At 40.8% G+C, this 20,195-nt stretch overlaps 1 protein-coding gene across 1 annotated transcript in view; it reads right to left on the bottom strand.

Annotated features, from left to right (window-relative positions):
* LOC119722006 (exostosin-1a-like) overlaps positions 1 to 20,195 on the bottom strand; it is a 94,518-nt gene that overhangs the window by 55,101 nt on the left and 19,222 nt on the right. The window contains 2 exon segments of the mRNA XM_038191981.1: positions 8,197 to 8,442; positions 10,497 to 10,616. Coding sequence (XP_038047909.1) covers positions 8,197 to 8,442; positions 10,497 to 10,616 — 366 coding nt within the window.

Raw genomic sequence — 20,195 nt, forward strand, 5'->3', positions numbered from 1 at the left:
CATTGTGTACTCGTTCGCTCGAAGGGTAAGCGATCCCTGTTACCAGGTCGATTTCTGCCCCTAGAAAAGATGGTGTCTGGGTGGGGACCAGATGAGACTTTTCCAAGTTTATCAGAAACCCTAACCTTGTCGTCAAGTCGACGGTTACTTCTAAGGACTGTCGAACTTCCTCTTTGGACCTGCCTACGATTAACCAATCGTCCAGGTAGAGGAATACCATTATATTTGCTCTTCGAAGTATTGTTGCCAGGGTCTTTGTTACTCTGGTGGAAGACCCTTGGTGATGTTGACAGACCGAACGGAAGAGTGAGGAACTGGAAAATTGTATTCTTGTATTGAAAACGAAGGTATTTTCTGTGTTCCTTGCAAATGGGTACGTGAAGATAAGCATCCTGCAGATCTATTGATGCGGCCCAGGATGGTGTTGGGAGAGAATTTAAGACGGTGCGCAGGGTCTCCATTCGGAACCGCCGTGGACGAATAAACCTGTTCAACGGCTTGAGGTTCAGAATAGGACGCCACTCGCCTTGTTTCTTCTTGGGTGTAAGGAAGAATGTCGACATAAAACCTGATGTTTCTACTGGACTTTGTACCGGTTGAATTGCTTGCTTTGATAGCAGGGTTTCTATTTCTTTCTCCAATGCCCTCCGCTGTTCTCTGTCTGATGGAACAGGGGTGGGACGTGAGAACATTACCGATGGAGGAGTGCTCGTAAACTCGAGGCTGTACCCCTGTGTGACTGTCTGAAGCACCCACCCATCGGTGCAAAAGTGGGCCCAAGTCTCCCCGAATTGCCTTAAGCGGCCCCCACGGGCCCAATCTGGGGGGCCACGGATGGAGAACCAGCGTCACCGACGCCACCCTCGACCCGCTCGAGAAGAATTCTGGCGGGAGGGAAACCGCGTGCCACGACCTCTTGAGGTTGGCCAGCCAAAACTTCGTCCGGAAGTTGTCTGCGATGTTGTTGCGGCTGTTGCTGGTGTTGCACGAGCCACAGTGGTTGATTGGGTAGACTTGGGTGTCCGAAAGGAGGGCAAAGGTTTTCTAAACCCTTTGGCCCTATTCGAAGTAGTCGGGACCTTAGCTGTTGGCTGCGACTTCTTCCGAGGGGCCTGTAGATTAATACGGTCTGTTGCTTCTAGACGTTTGGCCTCGGCCTCCATCATCGTCTGGAACTGATCCGCAAACAAATCCTTGCTCCATAAAGGAAGGGCCTCCATGCGTTTTCTTGCCCCTTCTGAAGGGAAGAAGATCGTTTCTAGAACATTGGAACGTCTGGAGATCGTGGCAAGTACAGAGACCCTAGCAAATTGGTCTAGGATGATGCGTAATCCATCCTCCAGACATTGAAAGGCATTGACAGCCATTGTAGGAGAAACACTGGAACCGGAATCACATGCAGTAACCAAGTATTCTGACAAAAGAAGCATAAATGAAGTCGTTTGCAGACCCATGCGGGATGCTGTATCAACCTTATGTAATGCCTCTTCCAGCTTACTCCGGACAGGATCGGCAAAGGGAACCTTAAGTGATTGTTTCCCTGTATCTGCCGCCATCTTGTCCTTTGCATTGTCTGGGATAACCGGAACTGTTAAAAATTCTTCGGTATCCTGCTTTGGAACCCGCAAGGGATGACATGCTGCCTTGGCAAAACGTTGCCATTTTTTCTGACCAGCTATTGCTTTAAAACGGTTAGAAAAAACCCTGTCCACCGGGAATTCCGGAAAGGTTGACTTTGGGGAATCCCGCTCTGGTACACCTGTGCGTTTTTTAAAACTAGGCCGTGTACCTTGTGAAGATTCTGACTGTTCGGGAATGGGAACCTTTAATATACGAACCATATCCCACATCACTTCACGAAATCTATTATCGGTAGTCTCATAAGGATGACTCCCGGTAGAATCCACGTTGGACAGCCGATCCATCGAAAGATGGACCCGGCTGGGAGTCGAGGTCACCCTTAGGTGTTGCCTCGTGTGTATCTACAGCTGTAGAATGAGTAGGTGAAGGTCTCTTGGCATCTCTGCGCGTAGCGCGGTTGACGTCCGAGTCCGACTCTTGCAATGAATCCGACGGGTGAATCGAAATAGCGCCGCCTGATTCCCGGTCAAATTCCCGATCTTCGGCCTCAGCTTGAGGGGGAATTGGGAGTTGTTGTGGCGCCAACGCCGCCAACTGAGCCGACAAAGCCTGAAAACCTTTCAGCAATAAATCCGATGTATTGTCTCTCCGCCCGCGTTTGCGATGACGCGGGTGGTCCGATGACTGGCCAGAAGTCGGCGACGTACTGGCACTGTCGCTCGTTGAAGAGCTAGAATAACGGCGGCGGCGGGATTTATGGGCCCGGCGCCGTTTATTCTTGGGCCGTGATCGATTTTCCGATCCACGGTGACGAGCCATTAAATCAGAAATTCCCGAAGGAACGTCCGAAAGAACCCCGGGCGCCACCGGTGCCCGATTATCAGGACCGGGTGCCAGGTTCAACGAGGCGGCCGTCAGATCGATAGGGCCCGGTTCTGCTCGGTTCCCCAGACCAACGGTCGGGGCCGAACGTAAACGCGATGGGCCGATCGGTTTTTGCTTCTTCGGGTTTGCGCCCTCAACCGGTGGCTGAGGACAATCCGGGGAATCCCCTTCGGAGCAATCTGCTCCCGGGGAAATCCCGGCATCGGTCGCCGGGATTACCGACGTAGACCGATGTTTTTCTCGGTTTGCCGACTCATCGGCCCGGGAGCTCGCAGACTTCCGTCTGGCCCCGGTTTGAACCGAGTCAGGGCCGGTGGTTTTCGGCGCATCGTGCCCACTACCGGTCCTTTTCCTTCCCTTATGGGGACTGGCCTGCGACACTTCCGTGCCCGAAACCTGTCCCCGGGAAAGACTTGCGGCACTGGAACCCTCTGCCATCGGCCAGGCTCCAGTCCGCGAAAGCCCCGTCGCGCGTCCGGTAGGATCGGTAAAACCATTACCAGGAACGGACCGCGGTGGCTCCTTACTAACCCGCTTCGACGACTTCTTTTTCCTTCCAGAAGTGGTCGAAGCTTCACTTCTTGCCGAGTCTGTAGATTTCGCTAGCCAGGTGTCAATCTTCGTCCACATTTCGGAGCCCCATGGCTCGCAAATGGAACACCTAAGAGCTCTAGAACATGGCCTACACTTAGGACATAATTCGTGGGAGTCGTCTAGGCTATTCGGCAAAATCTTGTGACATTTATTACAAGTCACGAAATTTTTGGGAGGCATTTTGTCAAAGACCCCAAAAACCATAACAGTCTCAGAACTATAGTAGGATTTTCTTCAAACTGTAAGGATAAAAAAATACAAACATATACGTATCCTTTAATGTTCAATGTTTACACGCAACAACACGAGGTCATAAAACAAAATTAAAAACGTTTATAAAACTCGTCTAAAAACAAGCAAATGTAACCAGAAACACACCTAGTGCTTCCAAGAAACAAATGTATTGCAAATCTTGAGAAAATTAATAACAAATAGCGATTAAAACCAGTAAAAACGTGCATGCTACTGCGAGCATTGAAAACACGTCCTACCGTCACGAGCGCTAAAGAAAAAGAGGACGATAATGGCGGGGGCTCTGACCTTGTGGGCGCTGGCGCAGGAGGGCGCTGTGGCACGCTATAGCAAATCTTTACTTTAGCGGTTAATTTACATTGTTAAGGAAATATGCATTTGTAGGTCCAACAGGTAAGTAGGACACGAAGTGGACTTTTTGTTTTCACGAAGTAACACTCTTCAATGTATACAACACGAGGAAAGTGCAACTTCAGGTCAGCGTGCGCGCGCTCATACAACTTATTACAAGAAAAGTGTCACTTCATGAAAACGTTTTTGCTCACGTATGAGCAGAGTGCGCGCCATGCATTGCAGTTGTAAATGGAACTTGAGTGTTACTTCATGAAAACAAAAATTGTCACTGTTGCGCTAAAGTTGCCATGGATACTTAGCGTAATTATTAAAAGCAAAGCTCTTGAAGCTTTGAAACTTCGTGCAATGTTTCAAAATAAAAAAAACTGAAAATCGAAAAAAAATATGGCTTCACACGGGAGAGTGTTACTTCGTGGTGTCGGTGACGACGTGCGACACAGTGATTTTTCCATGTCACCTGTCAATGTTTAACCTTATGTCCAGCAAGAAAAGGCTCCGATCGGTGTTATGGCCTTTGTTTCCGATTAAAATCGAAAAAGTTTCATCTCTGAGCATAACATGGTGGTGCAACGTGACTTGCTCAAATGTCGACACAGTCACATCCAAAACCTCCAACAATTTGCTGTATTGTAAATTTGTAATGTCTTGAAATCCCAATTCTCAGATGAGGCTGGTCACTAATTATCACACAACACATGATGAAGGCACAATACGAAAAAAAACGAGATGTAACACGCCAAAAAAAACCTGGAATATTCTCAGAGCAAAAACGAGAGGGTACTGCCTTTCGTTACAATACAACAAACTGTTGGAGCACACCACTTTCTACGAGAAAGACAGAGTTTGGAGAGTGATCGTGTGCTTGAGAGACCGGTTGTGACTTCTCTTGCATCCGAGATCTGAGAACAGCAGATTATAGCTTTTGTGGATCCGTTTGATCCCTACGGGAAGAGAGATGGAAATCCAGTTCCGTATCTAAAATTGGGCAAATTCAGGCCGAATTCCAGCAGTAAAACTGTCCCGGTCATCTGTGACATTTCCTGGCAACAGTTTGCCTCCCCAAGAAAGCTGCACAGCAAATACCGTAAGTGTATTAATTTGTGATTTTCCTGCCTTCATATTGAAGTACAAGTATGTCATGAACCGAGTTACAGCCTTAAGATTGGTTATAAGATTACTAAGTTCATTGTAAAATTTACGACTCTGACTGAACATTTTCGAGGAGACTGGAGTCAACTATTTTAATCAGTGAGAATTTTGAAAATATGCAATTCTGAAAATCGAGTTTGACGATATAAGACAAACTAAATCATAATCTATGTAGATATTTGAGAACTAGGAAGGTTTTGGATTTATATTTATTATAGATGGCCTTTTTGTTGTGAGCGTTCCATTGTCGACTCTAACACCGACTGGAGAAGGAGTCTACCATGCACTGAGGTGCTGTAGACGTAGTGCATTTTACTGAGGCGTAGCCGAGTCCCATGAGTTGTGCCACACAGTCTTGCGAGCCCTCAGACATCGGGAACTCCAACACTTTAAAGTTTGTAGAAGTTGGTAAAAGGGAAGTAGTCGAAGTGTACATAATAATACACTTGGAGAAAAATTGATAGCTTTTGATTGATTGAGCGGTGTTTTTAGGATTTTGTAATAACTAATTGAAGAAATAATTTGGGAGTTATTTAATTAATTGATTGAACGTATGTGTTTTTATGATCCTAGTTGTCGATTGATGTAATAATTTGGAAGTTTTTTATCTGATTGATTGAACATAAGTGTTTTTTTATGATCTTGCTATTGATTGACTTAATAATTTGGAAGTAATTCACCTGATCTGAAGTTGAATTGGGAATCTTCTTCCGAGCTCGAGAGTGTAATTAAATAGTGTAAGTGTAAATTTTGCTGTGTAATTACAGTGCTCAGAACTTTGAGAGTTGTTAATATAACTAGAAATATCAGAACTTTGTTCTTTCTTGTCATATATTTTGTCTATTGGTGTGTCCTAGGATCCGGGGTTACCATTCCCAATTTTCAGAATTAGCCAAATTTTGGAGTGGTGACAATGTAGTATAATATGTTTTAGCTGTATCGCATACATTTGTATCAGCAAACTTTTTACGCAAAGACACATGGGTTTTAACCATGTCCTTTTTTGTAACGTACGTAACTAAGCAACGTAGGCATGCACACATTTTTATTTGATACTTAATAACTGAACTATAATTTAAATATAACCAGTCGATAGATTTTTTTCTGAAACTGCTAGCAGCTAATGCTGCTAGGTTACTCACGTTACAAAAATGTAACGTGAGTAACCGATTTTGTGCATCTTGTTTATCATATATAACAGTGTTGTAGGTCTCGAGACCGGTCTCGAGACCACTTTTAGCTGGTATCGGGCTCGGTGTCGGTCTTGGGAGCTGTGGCCTCGGTCTTGGTCTCGGTCCCCTCTGGGTTGTTATTTTGGCTGGTCTCGAGTCGAGACCAGCAATATGTACTTTTTACAGCTCAATTGATTACTTTGTGTTCACTTACTTTGTGTTCAGTACCGTTGATAGGTAAAACATTTGCTAGCCTGTAGATGTTTTCAACCTTGTTAACGAATAGTTATATATCGTGGTAGGTTCAGACTGCACGTTGGAAAAGCCCTAAAGTACATGTAAAGCTGCAGCTAGCTGCAATAAGGGCCCACAGTTTTAAAATAAATGAGCTGCTCCAGTTTAGTGACATTTTCGACCCCACACAATCTTCTGTTTAATTTGGGACAGTATTTTGGATAAAAAGTAATTTTTTTCTACCAGATTGAAGTACCCCATTTCTCAAAAAGCAAAATCCCTGTCAGAAAAAAAAATCCATATCTGGTTACCACCTCGCAGCTTGTGGGTCTATGTATGTCTATATTCCATGACGGAAATTTAAAATAAAATTCAATATTTTCTATCTCCCATTTTTTAAATCAGGTTTAGAAGTCTTGGTAGAAGTTAAGTCCTATTATTATTTAAGAAAAAAGAGGCCCAATGTAAAATTAAAATTGCATCTTTAAATATCTGTTTAATAGTAGTCATGGCTTAAATCAAGGGCCGACTGTGGAGTGTTTAGGATCTGAGTTCCTATAACAGATGAAACATCCACCTTTAAGTTTTTACTTTTGTCAAGTTTTAACATTGCATAAAATATTTTTTGAAACGTTAAAATTTCGCATTCCTAAGTTCAGAGTTTCTTCATCAGATTTAAAAAATATTTGCACAAAAATGTTTTTAAAAAGTGGCAACGAGATATGAAGTTGCATGTTTCCAATTTTTGTAACTGATTGTGTCAACAATAACAAATTCTGATGTCATGTTGTAATTTAAGGTATGAAGCAAACATGACGAGCACTCGCATGACACAAGCAGGTACAAGTGATTCCTAACTTTCAATCACTGCCTTCACATCCCCATCAACATCATCATCTCAAGGATAGACTTTTCAGCTGTTATTATTCGTCTTGTTTTTTATTTAGATTATTGTTATTTATTATCCGCGGTCTCAGTCTCGGTCTCGGACTATCCGGTCTCGACTACAACATTGATACATAACACACTTTTCGGGATGTCATCTTTGGTGCCTAGGTAGGTCTAGGTCTACTCTATCTACCATGGGGATAACAGTTTTTAAACCTTTTCAGTAAGGTACATGTAATTACAGCCCAAGGAAACTCAAAAGTACATCAAAAATGTAACGTAACTATGGAATTGCCCAAATGCTTTCTCATTATAGCTGACCCTCTTATGGCTTTGTTGGTTACTTTTCGTTCGTTACACCTCTGGTTGAAACTCTCCCTTGTACGTTTTCTTGGTAGTACTCATTGTAGCTGATGCAGGCTTTTAACGACGTAATACAGCTTAAAGCACTAGCGGATCTGGTTAATCATGTTAATTACTATTCATAAAACATGCACATTCCGTAGATCTCTAGAGGGCTATTCATCCTGTAATTTCTGACAGAAATGTAGCGAGAGTTTGTCCTAAATTGTTCATATGCATAAGGACTACCGAATTCTTCCCCCTCCCCCCATGTAGGCATGGTGTACACAATGTTAACACAACACCTTCCCCCCCCCCCTTTTCCCCCTTCGTGTGTACGTACTTCATGGATGGCCCCAAGACCTACAAATAAATAGTGAATGTGGACTGGCGAGACATACACGCTTATAATGATTTTTAGACTTCTTGGCCTCACTTCCTGTGTTGCATATTTCATGCACATGTATTCATGATGTGTAGGCGTACAGAACGTACATGTACTGTCATTAAAAAAAGACAGCAGCTATAAACTAGACCATTACACCTTCTCACCAGAAAGTTTAAAAAGTGTTTAAATGCTTCGTGAGTAAATATGGAACTTTTTCTTATGGTACATGTAGGCCTTACATAATGCCAAAACATCTATTTGGGCTATTCAGAACTTATAATCGGACTACAATCTATTCAACATGGTTGCATGTAAACTATAAGTTATTTGAAGTTACAGAATGTGATATCTACTCACTTGTGCTGCATATGCAGATTTGGAGACACTTTTAATCAACTTCATAACGGGTGCTGATTGTGACAGAATCGGCGAAGAAACAGAAATAACTGCTGTAAACTTCTCACAGGCTTCTTCTCCAAGTACAGATGTATAAAATGGAAATGCACTATGAGATCCTGCAAAGTCAGTGAATACTGCGAGGGCACCAGGAGGGTGATTCCACATGAAGGCTGATCTTGGGTTCTGTAATCTATCTTGAATTATCTGTTTTGAAAAAAAAAAAAAATAACAGACACAAGATAATGCCATGAAAAATAATAAGGTAGATTTCCTTGACATTAACACATTATTATAAATGCATCTTTGTGTCCCATTTTACATTATTTTCAATTTTTCATTTTACCATTTTTAAGGCAATTTTGGTGCTTTTTTAATGTTTATGCTAAGCTTGTTTCCATATTCATGAGCAAAAGTGTGATGTCATTTCAGGCAGAAAGCTCAATGTTACAGCTATTTCAGCACCAAAATTTGCCAGAATTGTGGATATTTTGCTGTCGTTCATTTTCTTTTTTTGGTGATTTGATGTTTCAGTACATGACACTTTTTTTCACAAACGTTTTCAATGAGCAAATTTTGGGTTGACAATTTGAATAGAAAACCCCTAAAGTGAACAGTGTCTTCCTGAAATGACATCATACATGTAGCAACAGTGCCCTAATTTGTCAGGAAAGACATGCACACTTTTTAATGTAAAGGAAAATGCATTTTCAATAAAATTAAGGGATATCAAATAGTTTTCATCCATTTAAGAGTAGAAAGTTGCATAAAATATGTTCCCAAGTAAAATTCATGTCATGGGCCCTTCAATCCTTTGGTCACAGCAGCACCTGAAACCACCCAAACACTGGTTTTATTGAATCTCCAGTGATTAAACACTAATTGGTGTAATACAATGTAGTGCCGATGCTTATGGGTTAAAAATATTTCCATTAATGCAGGGGTTTTCCTTAGCGGTCGCTCGCTCGCCAAATGCGAGTGAAAACAGCGGCGGACGAGTCAAAACCCTCCTCTCAGTAGTCCGACGGGCGAGTCAAAAAACTGTTAAAAAAAAATTAAAATAATGAAGTTTTCCCTACAGTATTTTTCAATCAATCAAAATAAAAAGTTAAGGGTGATACAACACATGAATACTTTTGCCACGCCGACCGAAATAAAAACATCGGTAGTTCGAATTCGTATCACTCCATGTATATTCGCAGTGCGCTGTGCATTGAAATCCCAACGACGAACATGAGGCGAATCAACGTGTATTTGCCATTACACATTGTGCACACATGCAGCGCACGTGATTTACTTCGTCTGCAGTCCACACGGTACGGACGTTAACATCGTATTCGTATCATACAACGTGGTGAGGAGTAAACTTTCATGACAGTTTCACTGCCAAAACTTGTGCCCGAACGGATTCTTGGGATTATTTCTTGAACACTATCAAACGAATGTACCGAAAAGATGAGGACAATATGAGATTCAAGGGGCCTATTTTGAATGTAAAGACTAGTGAATGTAAAGTGGACCGTGCTCCGGAAAACGTTATGGATTGACGTGACCAGCGTAAGTTCGTGGGTCGCCCGCCCGCAGCGCTTCTTGGCTAGGCACGCTGATTGCACCATTCTTCGCTAGAAAACAAGTTAAAACAGTTCAGTTACTAACTTGGTAAACTCCCATTAATACCACGACTGTGTGCAATGTTTTCTTGTTCCTCAAGATAACGCTTTTTTAGTTCGTGTTTTATCAAAACATGTCGGAAATAGAACACCTAAAGCCTTAAGTTCGGAGCGAAGCACACTGCATAAATTTTGATTATAACTTCTCCCCCTATTTGATTCCTGTTAATTAAAGCCTTGCTCTATGTTAAAGCATGGACGATTAAAGAAACATTGACATCACTTAAAAAGGAACTACATGCAATATTATGTACATGATTAAGATAATTGCCGATTGTATTCATATTGCATAATTTATTATCAAAAATGTTATCAAAAATGCTTATGGTGATTGGATTGAAAGTTACTATTAAAACATGTGGGCTAGTGAAAAAGGTTGCGGGCCAGTGAAAACTCTGGTTTACTGGCCCGGCCGGCCAGTAAAGGAAAAAGTTAAGGGAAACCCCTGCATTAATGCTGTAATGAAAGTTTCAATTTTGGGTAACATTTTAAACCTTTAAGCTGTAACTTGTACTTGGTTAAAATAATAATGATGCCAAAGAATATCAACATGAGTAACACTGTTTTCCAATGTAACAAAGTACACTGTACCTGAAGTGTTGTCGTTACTATCTTTTCAACTGAAGAGAAGTAAGCATCCCATAGGAACTGTGTCTGCTGCCGTAGAGATAAGATCTGCTCATCACTAACTGATCTCAGTATGGAGGGAATCTGTAGAACAGAAAAAAAAACACTTTGTCCAAATCTCCAGGACCTTAGTACTTCTTTGGGAAAGAGGGGAGGGGACTTAAGCTTTTAATCCTCTGTTATACTTATATTAATTCTTCTCTATCAAAAAGAGCATATTACTCAAGATATTGTTTGGCTTTCCTCTCAGAAATGCATAATATTTGTACTCTGATGAGTGGCTGCTTTGCTTCATAAATATCTTCAAGTGACAGAGACAATACTAGGAGCTGAATCCAAACTGTTATTGACACTGTCCAAACCCCTACAGCTGCATCAGAAGAAACTATCAGCTGATGGGTTAGGAACACACTCAAAGATGCAGGTGTACAAATGTAGTTGAAAAGCTATTTCAAACCACACAGTGGAAGAGCCTCATCCATGACTGCTGCACAATGCCAAGGAGTGCAATTAATTAATCAATTAACAACAATATACATATATTTATGTTGTTTTTTGGACTTGATTTGACATGTGTTCACAAGCCAACTTAAAAGTCTGTTAGCGCAATCTCACGTAATCCCTCCGTGCCGTAATACGGCTTGGTAGATTCCCAATCAAACTTCACTACTACTGCGAAGCTTGTTGAATTTTAGGATTTTTTGTTAATCTGTTTGACTTTTTTTCAACAAATTTGGTATGTTTTGTACATTAAAACCGGGAACCAAGGATGATGTTCGGTATAGCCGTGGCCAGTGTTTGGTTTGGCAGCATTCCACTGTAATACGGTTTGCTCCACCCTTTGAAGAAAATGGTACCGTATCATCCAATTATTGTTAAAATTTAAATGTTCCATGACAGTACATGATATACACAGTGTGTCCCCCCAGAAATGTCCATCTGACTATTTTTGAATTAACTACAAAACCATGAAGTCAATTTGAAATGTTTTTGATTGTGCAGATACTCCTTATCCTTGCCCTAAACCCTATGAGTTCCTTTAATTTCAGTCACGCATCACTACACAATTTTCAATTAATCACAACAACAATTTGGACATCAGTGCTGTGTTATGTACATGTACATATAAGCTGTGAAAAAATCCTGCAAGTGAAAAGGGCTGCGGTTGGAATAAGCCATTTGCGAGTAACCTATACCCTTTGGGATTTACATTTCAATAACATCTGGTACACTGACTTGCTCAGATTAATGCTTGGCACATTTTAACTTTGAATTCTCCAGACCAAAGACACTGTTGCTAATCACATGATTCGGGGCAAGCTCTTGCATAGTTACGTAAGAGACGCTCAGCATCAATACATCGCTCACAATGGGTGAGAATGGCACAAAGACACCAGACCATGCCAAAGCTGGGTGTTGCTAGCATAAGGCTTGCCCCGAATCACGTGATGTAGTAACAGTCTCTTTGGTCGGGAGAATGCAAAGTTAAAATGTGCAAAGCATTGGATTAAGTCAGCGTTCCAGATTTTATTCAAATTTAACTCGCAAATGGCTTATTGGAATCATTTGCCTGGCTAGTATCAGTAGTCATGGCAAAACTTCAGTTTAATGCTCAAGGGCAAATGATTCCAATCCCAAACCACATGAGCCTTTTTTCCACAACATGCAGGATTTTACACAGTTTATACATTGCACATAAGAGGCCTACGGCAAGGAACTTGGTCACAGTGTCCAAAAATGTTGTTGTAATCAATTGACCATTGTGCAGTGATGCACGACTGAAATTAAATGAAATTACATATAAATCATGGTAATAGGGGTTGGGCCAAGGATTAGGGGTACATTTGCACAATCAAAACATTTCAAAATCGACTTCATGGTTTTGTACCGGTAGTAACATATATGTAGACAAACATTTTTGGGAGGACACGCTGTATAAAGTACAGTAAACTCCGGTTAAACCGGCACTCTCGGGACCCGAGGATTTGTGATGACTTACGCGAATGCCGATATCTGCTGTAAGTCGTCATTTTGCCGACTTACATGAATGGTCTTTTGCACACATGATTCATTGCACTAATTGGCTTGATTTACCCTGGATTATCTCCTTAATGCTTGAAATAAATCCAGCAAAGTAATCCTTGAATTGTATCATCACGTTTGGGCGCACGTATCTACCAACAATTAGGTACTCATGGCGCTGGAGATTATGTCTATTATCAAAGAAAGGTAAACAAAGTTCATGAGAAATATGAGACCCATTATGTAGCACCTTATAATGGTTTACAAGGTGCTGCGGCGCATATTGCAGCCACTGTCAGAAACACCGGGGCAAACCCCTTCCACGATACACGTGCACAGTAACAAATTAAATGCCTGCGTGGTCTGGTATAGGCCTATTGATCGCCATTAGTAAGACTTATACTAGTACAGGCAATATAAGGTTAGGTTTGACCTCAAACAAATTGCAACATAATTTTTTTCACCACAGTGCATTTCTATAAGGTCCCTAAAATGACATACTAAAAGTCTTAAGAAATCCAGGTAGGGGAAATATGCCTAATTTGCATAAATCCAAAATGGCCACAAATGTTAAGACTTTCGCATTGATTTGGTCATATTTCTCATACTAGGTAGATTTTGGAGGTACTTTAAACGACAGTTTAAGTCCTTTTACATTGATTTACTCATTATTCTAGTCCTAGGTAAATTTCAAGATCCCTATGTTTTCGAAATTTTCCAAATGCGGTATAATTTGCATAAATGCCGTATATCAATTTGCCAAAATTTAAGTTAAAATAATGGATGCCATGTGTGGACATGTACCAATTGAATTTTCCCAGATAATCCAAGTCAAGTTCACAACAAAGTGCATTGCTATAAGGTCCCTAAAAAGTTGTTAAAAATCCAAGTGGTGGAAATATGCCTAATTTGCATAAATTCAAAAGGCCGTTAATTACATGATTTTTATATGATTTGGCCATATACCGGTAGTATAGGCCGTTATGTACTTTTTCATTTTTTTGTTTAAGAAGGAATTTTTGCCATATTTGGAAAGAGTTTGCCTCCCTAAGTCGATCGGATATGCATTGGAGACATTTTTTCCCAGCTACAACGTGGCGGCCATCTTGGATTAAAAAATGGCCGCCATTTCGAGCCTAATTTGTATCATGTAACTTCTGACCTGATTGTCACATAAAGTTCATTTTGATGGCAAACCCCATGTTTTGATACAAAGGAACCCGAGTACATTATTGTTTACGATGTACTCCAAATGGACGGCAGCCATCTTAGATATTTCAAAATGGCCGCCATTTTTGGCTTCTTTGCATAATAAATTCGGACTTGAATGTTGTACGAATTCAATTTCGGTGGCAAACACCATACATTTGATACCAATTAATCTTCAAGACCCATTGCTGATGCTGTATCCCAGATGGATGGCAGCCATCTTGGATTTTTCAAAATAGCCGCCATCTTGGATTTCATTTATAATAACATTGCATGTTTTTGAATGAACTCAAGTAAACCACTGCGGATGGGGTATTCAAAATTGATGGCAGCCATCTTGGATATTTCATAATTGCCACCATTTTGAACTAATTTGCATATTAAATTTGGACGTAAATGTCGTATGAAATCACTATTGGTGGCAAACCCCATGAATTTGATACCAAGGAATCTAATTAACACATTTAGGCATCCCAAATGGATGGCAGCCATATTGGATATTCAAAAATAGTGGCCACCTTGGAATTCATTTAAATAATAAGGTGGCACCTGAATGTCGTATTAAGTCCATTTTGGTGGCAAACTGCATGTTCTTGATACCAAGGAACCCCAGTTACATGTATAATCCTTGTTGATGGGGTACTCCACTGGGAGTATACCCCATCAACAATGATTTTCTCGGGTTCCTTGGTATCAAAAACGTGGGGTTTGCCATCAAAACGACTTCATATGACCATCAGGTCCGAAGTTAGATACAAATTAGGCCCGAAATGGCGGCCATTTTGAATTCCAAGACGGCTGCCACATGGTAGATGGAAAAAAATGTTACCAATGGATTTCAAGCTTAGGAAGGTAAACTCTATCCAAATTTGAGAAAAATTCCTTCTTTAGCAAAGAAAATTGCAATGGCCAAAAATACGACATAATATACTATCTAATAACTTTCGTCCTAAGTTGCTTTTCGGGGTACTTTAAACAACATTTTGTCATTAGACATCGGGGTCATTCAGTGTCAAATCACCCCCCAAAACTTTTAAATTTTAAACCCCAACCTCTTCAAATTGGTTCATATTTATTTTATGGGGAAATTTCCGCTGAAAAGCCGAAATTTTAAGTTTTAGCGCCATCGGACAAACGGTTTTCGCGCTACTGCCCAGGCAATTTTGGTCAAAATGGACATTGCTGCCATTTTTTAAATAACCATATCTCTATAATCTGTGAGCCAAATTTTGTTAATCTTGATTTCTTTTAAAAGGTTACATCATGAGAAATCCAAATTTACCATTGTTTTTCATGTCGGGGTTATTTTAATTATAATGACATTTTGACCTTTACTTTGACCTTGAATTTGATAGTGGATTACCCGACATTGAGACAAACTTGGATGAAAATCAAACCCCAACATGTTTTCTACAAAATATCAAAAAATACGGTACAATATTTGTTGTTTGGTTTTTGGCTCATCTCAAAGTTGGCATACATGTTGAAAAATGTGATATCCCTATGCAGTGTACTAGTGGATTTAAAGTAGGGATTTTTTGTCCCTGATATGTGTTCATGTACAGGGTGTCACAAGACTGTTGAAATTATTCCTTTTATTTTCTGAGTCGATTTATTAATCACTAAATTTGTACGGCCGTAAGTGTTATGTAACTTCGGAGGTGGATGCTAGGTGAATCATGCAAATCGTAATTCCTTTCCCTTTGCACACCAATTCCGGGCTTGCACCCATGTGGAAGGGGTATAAAACCCTCGCCCACGTATTTTCGGATTGAGTTTTGCAGTTTTTGGTTATTTCGTTCCCGTAATATATAATTGATTTTTGTGATTGGTAAGTCCTGTGTTGAATCCTCTGTACTCTTGAGTTATTCCTTGATTTTGGTCCGAGTTGAGCGGCGCAAAGGTTCGCTCTGCGACTCAGGGATATCACATTTTCCAACACTTATACCAACTCTGACAAGAGCAAGAGACCTAAAAAAAATTATTATACCCCATAGGACACATAGGATCTCAAAAGGTACCCAGGACTGGAATGATAATGAAATAAATGTCATGGGGAAACATAGGGATATTGAAAGTTACCAAGGTCTAGAATAATGAGTAAATCAATTATAAGGACTAAAATTGTTGTTTAAAATACCTCAAAAAGCTACCTAATATGAGATATGACCAAATCAGTGCGAAAGTCCTAAAATATGCAGCCATTTTGGATTTATGCAAATAAGGCATATTTCCACCACCTGGATTTCTTAAGACTTTTAGAATGTCCTTTTAGGGACCTTATAGAAATGCACTGTGGTGAAGAAAATTCTGTTGCAATTTGTTTGAGGTTCACTCAAAAAATGAAGTATTTTGCCTGTACTATTACTAATGGAGATCAATGGGTATATACCACGCATGCATTGACTGCAGCAGTAGTCATTCAATAAGACAACCCCCAAAATGGACAAAGCGCATGCGTACAGTCTAAAGGGGGTACTGGTATTGATATGCTCACGATGCATATGAGATGTATGCAGTAGGACACCCTTTTTCGACATCGATGCATGCAGCGATCAGGGGCCGTGCGAAACCACTTATCACTCGACACTTTGCCAACCGCAGTACAGGAAGTCGATGCCAATGCGTGATTTGTTGAATGCCGACTTGCACAAACATGACAAAGGATTTTGTAATGCTTTTTATGGAAAGGGAAACGAGAGTAACACAACGACTTGAGCGAAATGGCGACTTATAAAAGCCGACTTAGAAATAAAAAATTCAATGGAAATGCATTATGGACAATCGGGACTTTAGTCAGAAGGCCGACTTGAGTGATTTGACGAGTTGTACAATGTCAGTTTAGCCGGAGTTTACTGTAGTTCATGTTTGTGTTGGCGGCGAATAAATCACCTGGATGTGTAAACGTATGAGTTCATAGAGAGGGAGCATGATTCTCCCCTCCAATGAACTCATATAATTCCAATTATATGGCAGGTAAGTACCTTTACATAATTTTGAATTATATTTCCTCATTGTTGTCAAGACTTATGCTGTATACTTCAAAGTTAAGACAATGCCAACACCGCTTAACTGAAGTTAGATGCCATGCAACTTTGTGAACGTATCCTCAAAAGCCCAATTGGCTGACTGGAGGATGACTGCAGTTGGCACACCAGCTTGTGCTGCTGCTGACATTGATGCTCCTCGTGTGGAGTGCAAAGGAAAAGTGTTGTGTCAATACTGGCTGAGGTCATCACAGACTTAAGCCAGCGTGCACTTGTTGAAGAAACAACTAGGAGATGAGGCAATGTGTAATAGGAACAGTTCTGCTTTGTTGTCGTTGCTTCGCCCTTGAAGAGGTTCTGTGCTACAAAGATCCAGAGTGTTTTTAACATATAATTTCTGATCATTCCAGAACATCATGAGGTGTATGTGCTTATTTGTGGAATACGCAGTTGTTAATTTAGCATGTTTAGATGGGGTGAATTAATAATCTGTGTCATCTTCCTCGTGAAGCATAAATCCAGTGCCAATAACATGAATAAGGAGGAACACTACTCGCCATGACCAGTGCAACAAGCATCAAAACTTTCTGCGCAAATTAAAGTCTTGTTGTCAGGCAGTTGTCTGAAGTAGCGCAAAACCAATGTTGTGGAATATTTAGGCTTAGGTTTCTTCAGGTTGAAGACACTCTTGAAGAAATGAGTCAAGATTGGGTGTTGCCCACTGGAACGCCATCAAGTGGTGACGAAATTGCTGAACGACAAACATTCAATGTCCAATATTGAAGACCCTCATTCAGCAGGTGGTATAGAAACTCCAAAATGTCTTTCAGAAGGTCTCAAACAGTATTAACTTCTTCGCAATACATTAGCGATGCCAACATTGCCAAGAAGATTGGAACTGTTTGATCGTGCCTGTGCTCCATGAGGGAATGATGACATCAGACACTCTTTCTGAAAACCCTTGGGAAGACAAGGATCTCCTGATAACAGCCACAAGAGATCGTGCTGTTGAGTTAGAGTACTTGGTCGTCGAATGGCAAAGTCTAGAAGACATTGCTAGAAGTGAGAATGGTGGGAACAGGTAACCTCTGATATTTTTGCAGCTGATGGTAAATGCCTCGATGTGCCAGGCTTTGGGGTCTGGTTGCCAAGCGACATGAACCGGTAGTTGTTTTGTTGATTCGAGATGGAATGAGATACTACGAGATGGAATGAGATTCAAATTTTTCCAATTTATGAGGAAACCCAGATCTGGAAGGAGTTTTAACGACTTGTTGACATGCTGCTGGCATTCTTCTGATGACCTTCCCATGACCAAATACTTTGTTGTTGTAGATCAGTGTTCTCCAACCTGTAAAACAAACTTGGCGCCCCACTATGCAAGGTGGCGTCACCATGCTTCAAAAGTCCCCACCAAGCTTCAAAACTAAAAATGTGTACATTTTGTAGGTTTTATATAATTCCAACTGTTTTGTCGAGGCCGAAAAAAAAAAATTCAAATGGCGCTCGTGCTTTCATAGTGACCTAATGCCATGCAAAATAACCTTGTATGTACGCAAAACACAGTTTCCTTGCAACGGCGAAGGGAAAGACGAACAGGGACGAGGTGACAGTCAGCATTCCCATTAGTCTGGCTCCACTTGTTTTGTGTCATGTTACAGTGTAGGTAATAAGTCCAGTCTCCAAGCGAATAGCAAAGGCACATTTGTATGGAACGTTAAACTTCATGTTCAGGGCTCTGGCATGAGTAAAAGTGGGCCTACCTTGCGTTAAAATTAATCATTTCAATTATTATTGTTGCGAAAACTCAACCGAAAGTAAAATAAAGATCATGAAGAAGGTCAAACATGTACATGTACGTTAACAACAGTCACATGCGTGATGGGTGAGGAACAGCGGCTCGTCAAGAGTGGCGAGTTGCATTGGTCGCGTAAAATTAACAAAATCCAGCCCTGATATCGTTTATTTCTTTAGTCAGAGTTAGTTTCCAATGTACATGTACATTACCTATAAACATAACGTGACTGCTGGACTTGCATGGTTGTTTATGATGTTGTTGGACTGTATTAACTGCCGAACTGTCGTCCAGTTTTCAGACACAATGCAATTTTTGGTAATCATGTAGTTTAGGACCCCGTTTCCATGATAAGAGAATAAAAAGACAATTTCATGTTTTGGGACTTAATACCTGCACATTTGGCTATGAAACATGTACATGTACAAGCAGGAAAGTCACTTTGTGTGTTTGGAATCATCTAAACAGTTTAAGATACCATGTTGAATATATCAGTTAGCTTCATTTTGTGAAAAGAGGGCAGGGTTTTGATTTATGAACGGAACTTGTAAAACATAATAAGTGTCCTAATACGCGATTACCAAATTATTGTTCTTTTATACTCAATCTTAATTTTGCAAGTCATAGGCCCCCACAATTAAACATAAATACCTACCCTAGACCCAGGCGTTGTTTATGGGTCTATGCCTACCCGCACCTGACCAACAAGGGAGTCATGATATCCACAGTAAATTTGCATTGACCTTTGAGAAGTGTCCAAAATCTCCTTACCCATCCCCCACAAAAAATATATCAAATAAAAACAAAAACACCCCACCCCAAAAAAGACTAACAAGAGAGAATTAAAATTATGTACATGTACAATAGTACCGGTAAATAGCACCCCTATTTGGAAATGGAAATACATGGTTCTTAACTGTGAGTGCATTTATAAGAATCTTTATCGGATCAAGAATAAACCGATGAAATGGAATTCAACTTTTGCTAAAAAAAGTCAGGGGAAAGTGGCCAGGAAATGCCTCAAGTTGCACCAAAGAGCATCTAGAATCCATTTTTTTTCAGGGCCCTTAAGCAGGCCCCGGACCCCAGGTCCTAAGGGCTTCGCGCTCCGCGCTTACATTTGTTACACCCCCCAGCACCAACCTTACTTTTCAAAGTTGGAGAACACTGCAGATGAGTAGCTGCTGGCTTTAGGACCTTGGTAAATGTTCGGAAAGCACCTGAGAGACCGCAGGATAGGCACACAAACACTTCAAGTTTATAAACCCAAAATGAACTGGCCTTGGTTTGGCTAAACTTGGCAAACTGCACCTTTAGAAATCAATTTTTTTTCACCTCTTGTGAAATGATGGCCTCCTGGGCGAGTATACATGTATACTGGAACATGGAAGTAACAGGCAATTGTAAGAAAGAAATTCAATAACTTTTTACTGCTTATAGAATCCAACTGTCTTTTATTATTTCTTTCCAGAAGGGACGGAAACACTGGAGACTTCCAGCTGATGCACGATTAGACCTACGTTTTTGAGTACCATCGGTGGAAGAGCATTCTGCCGATTTAAGTTTTGTCACTTGCTCCATGGAAGCTGCCAGGTGCTCTGTCTGGCTGGAAATCTGTTCCAAAAGGATCGTTGACTTTGGTCTTTCGAG

This window comes from Patiria miniata, unplaced genomic scaffold, assembly GCF_015706575.1.
Source record: "Patiria miniata isolate m_02_andy unplaced genomic scaffold, ASM1570657v1 HiC_scaffold_14, whole genome shotgun sequence".
In the NCBI taxonomy this organism is placed as follows: domain Eukaryota; kingdom Metazoa; phylum Echinodermata; class Asteroidea; order Valvatida; family Asterinidae; genus Patiria; species Patiria miniata.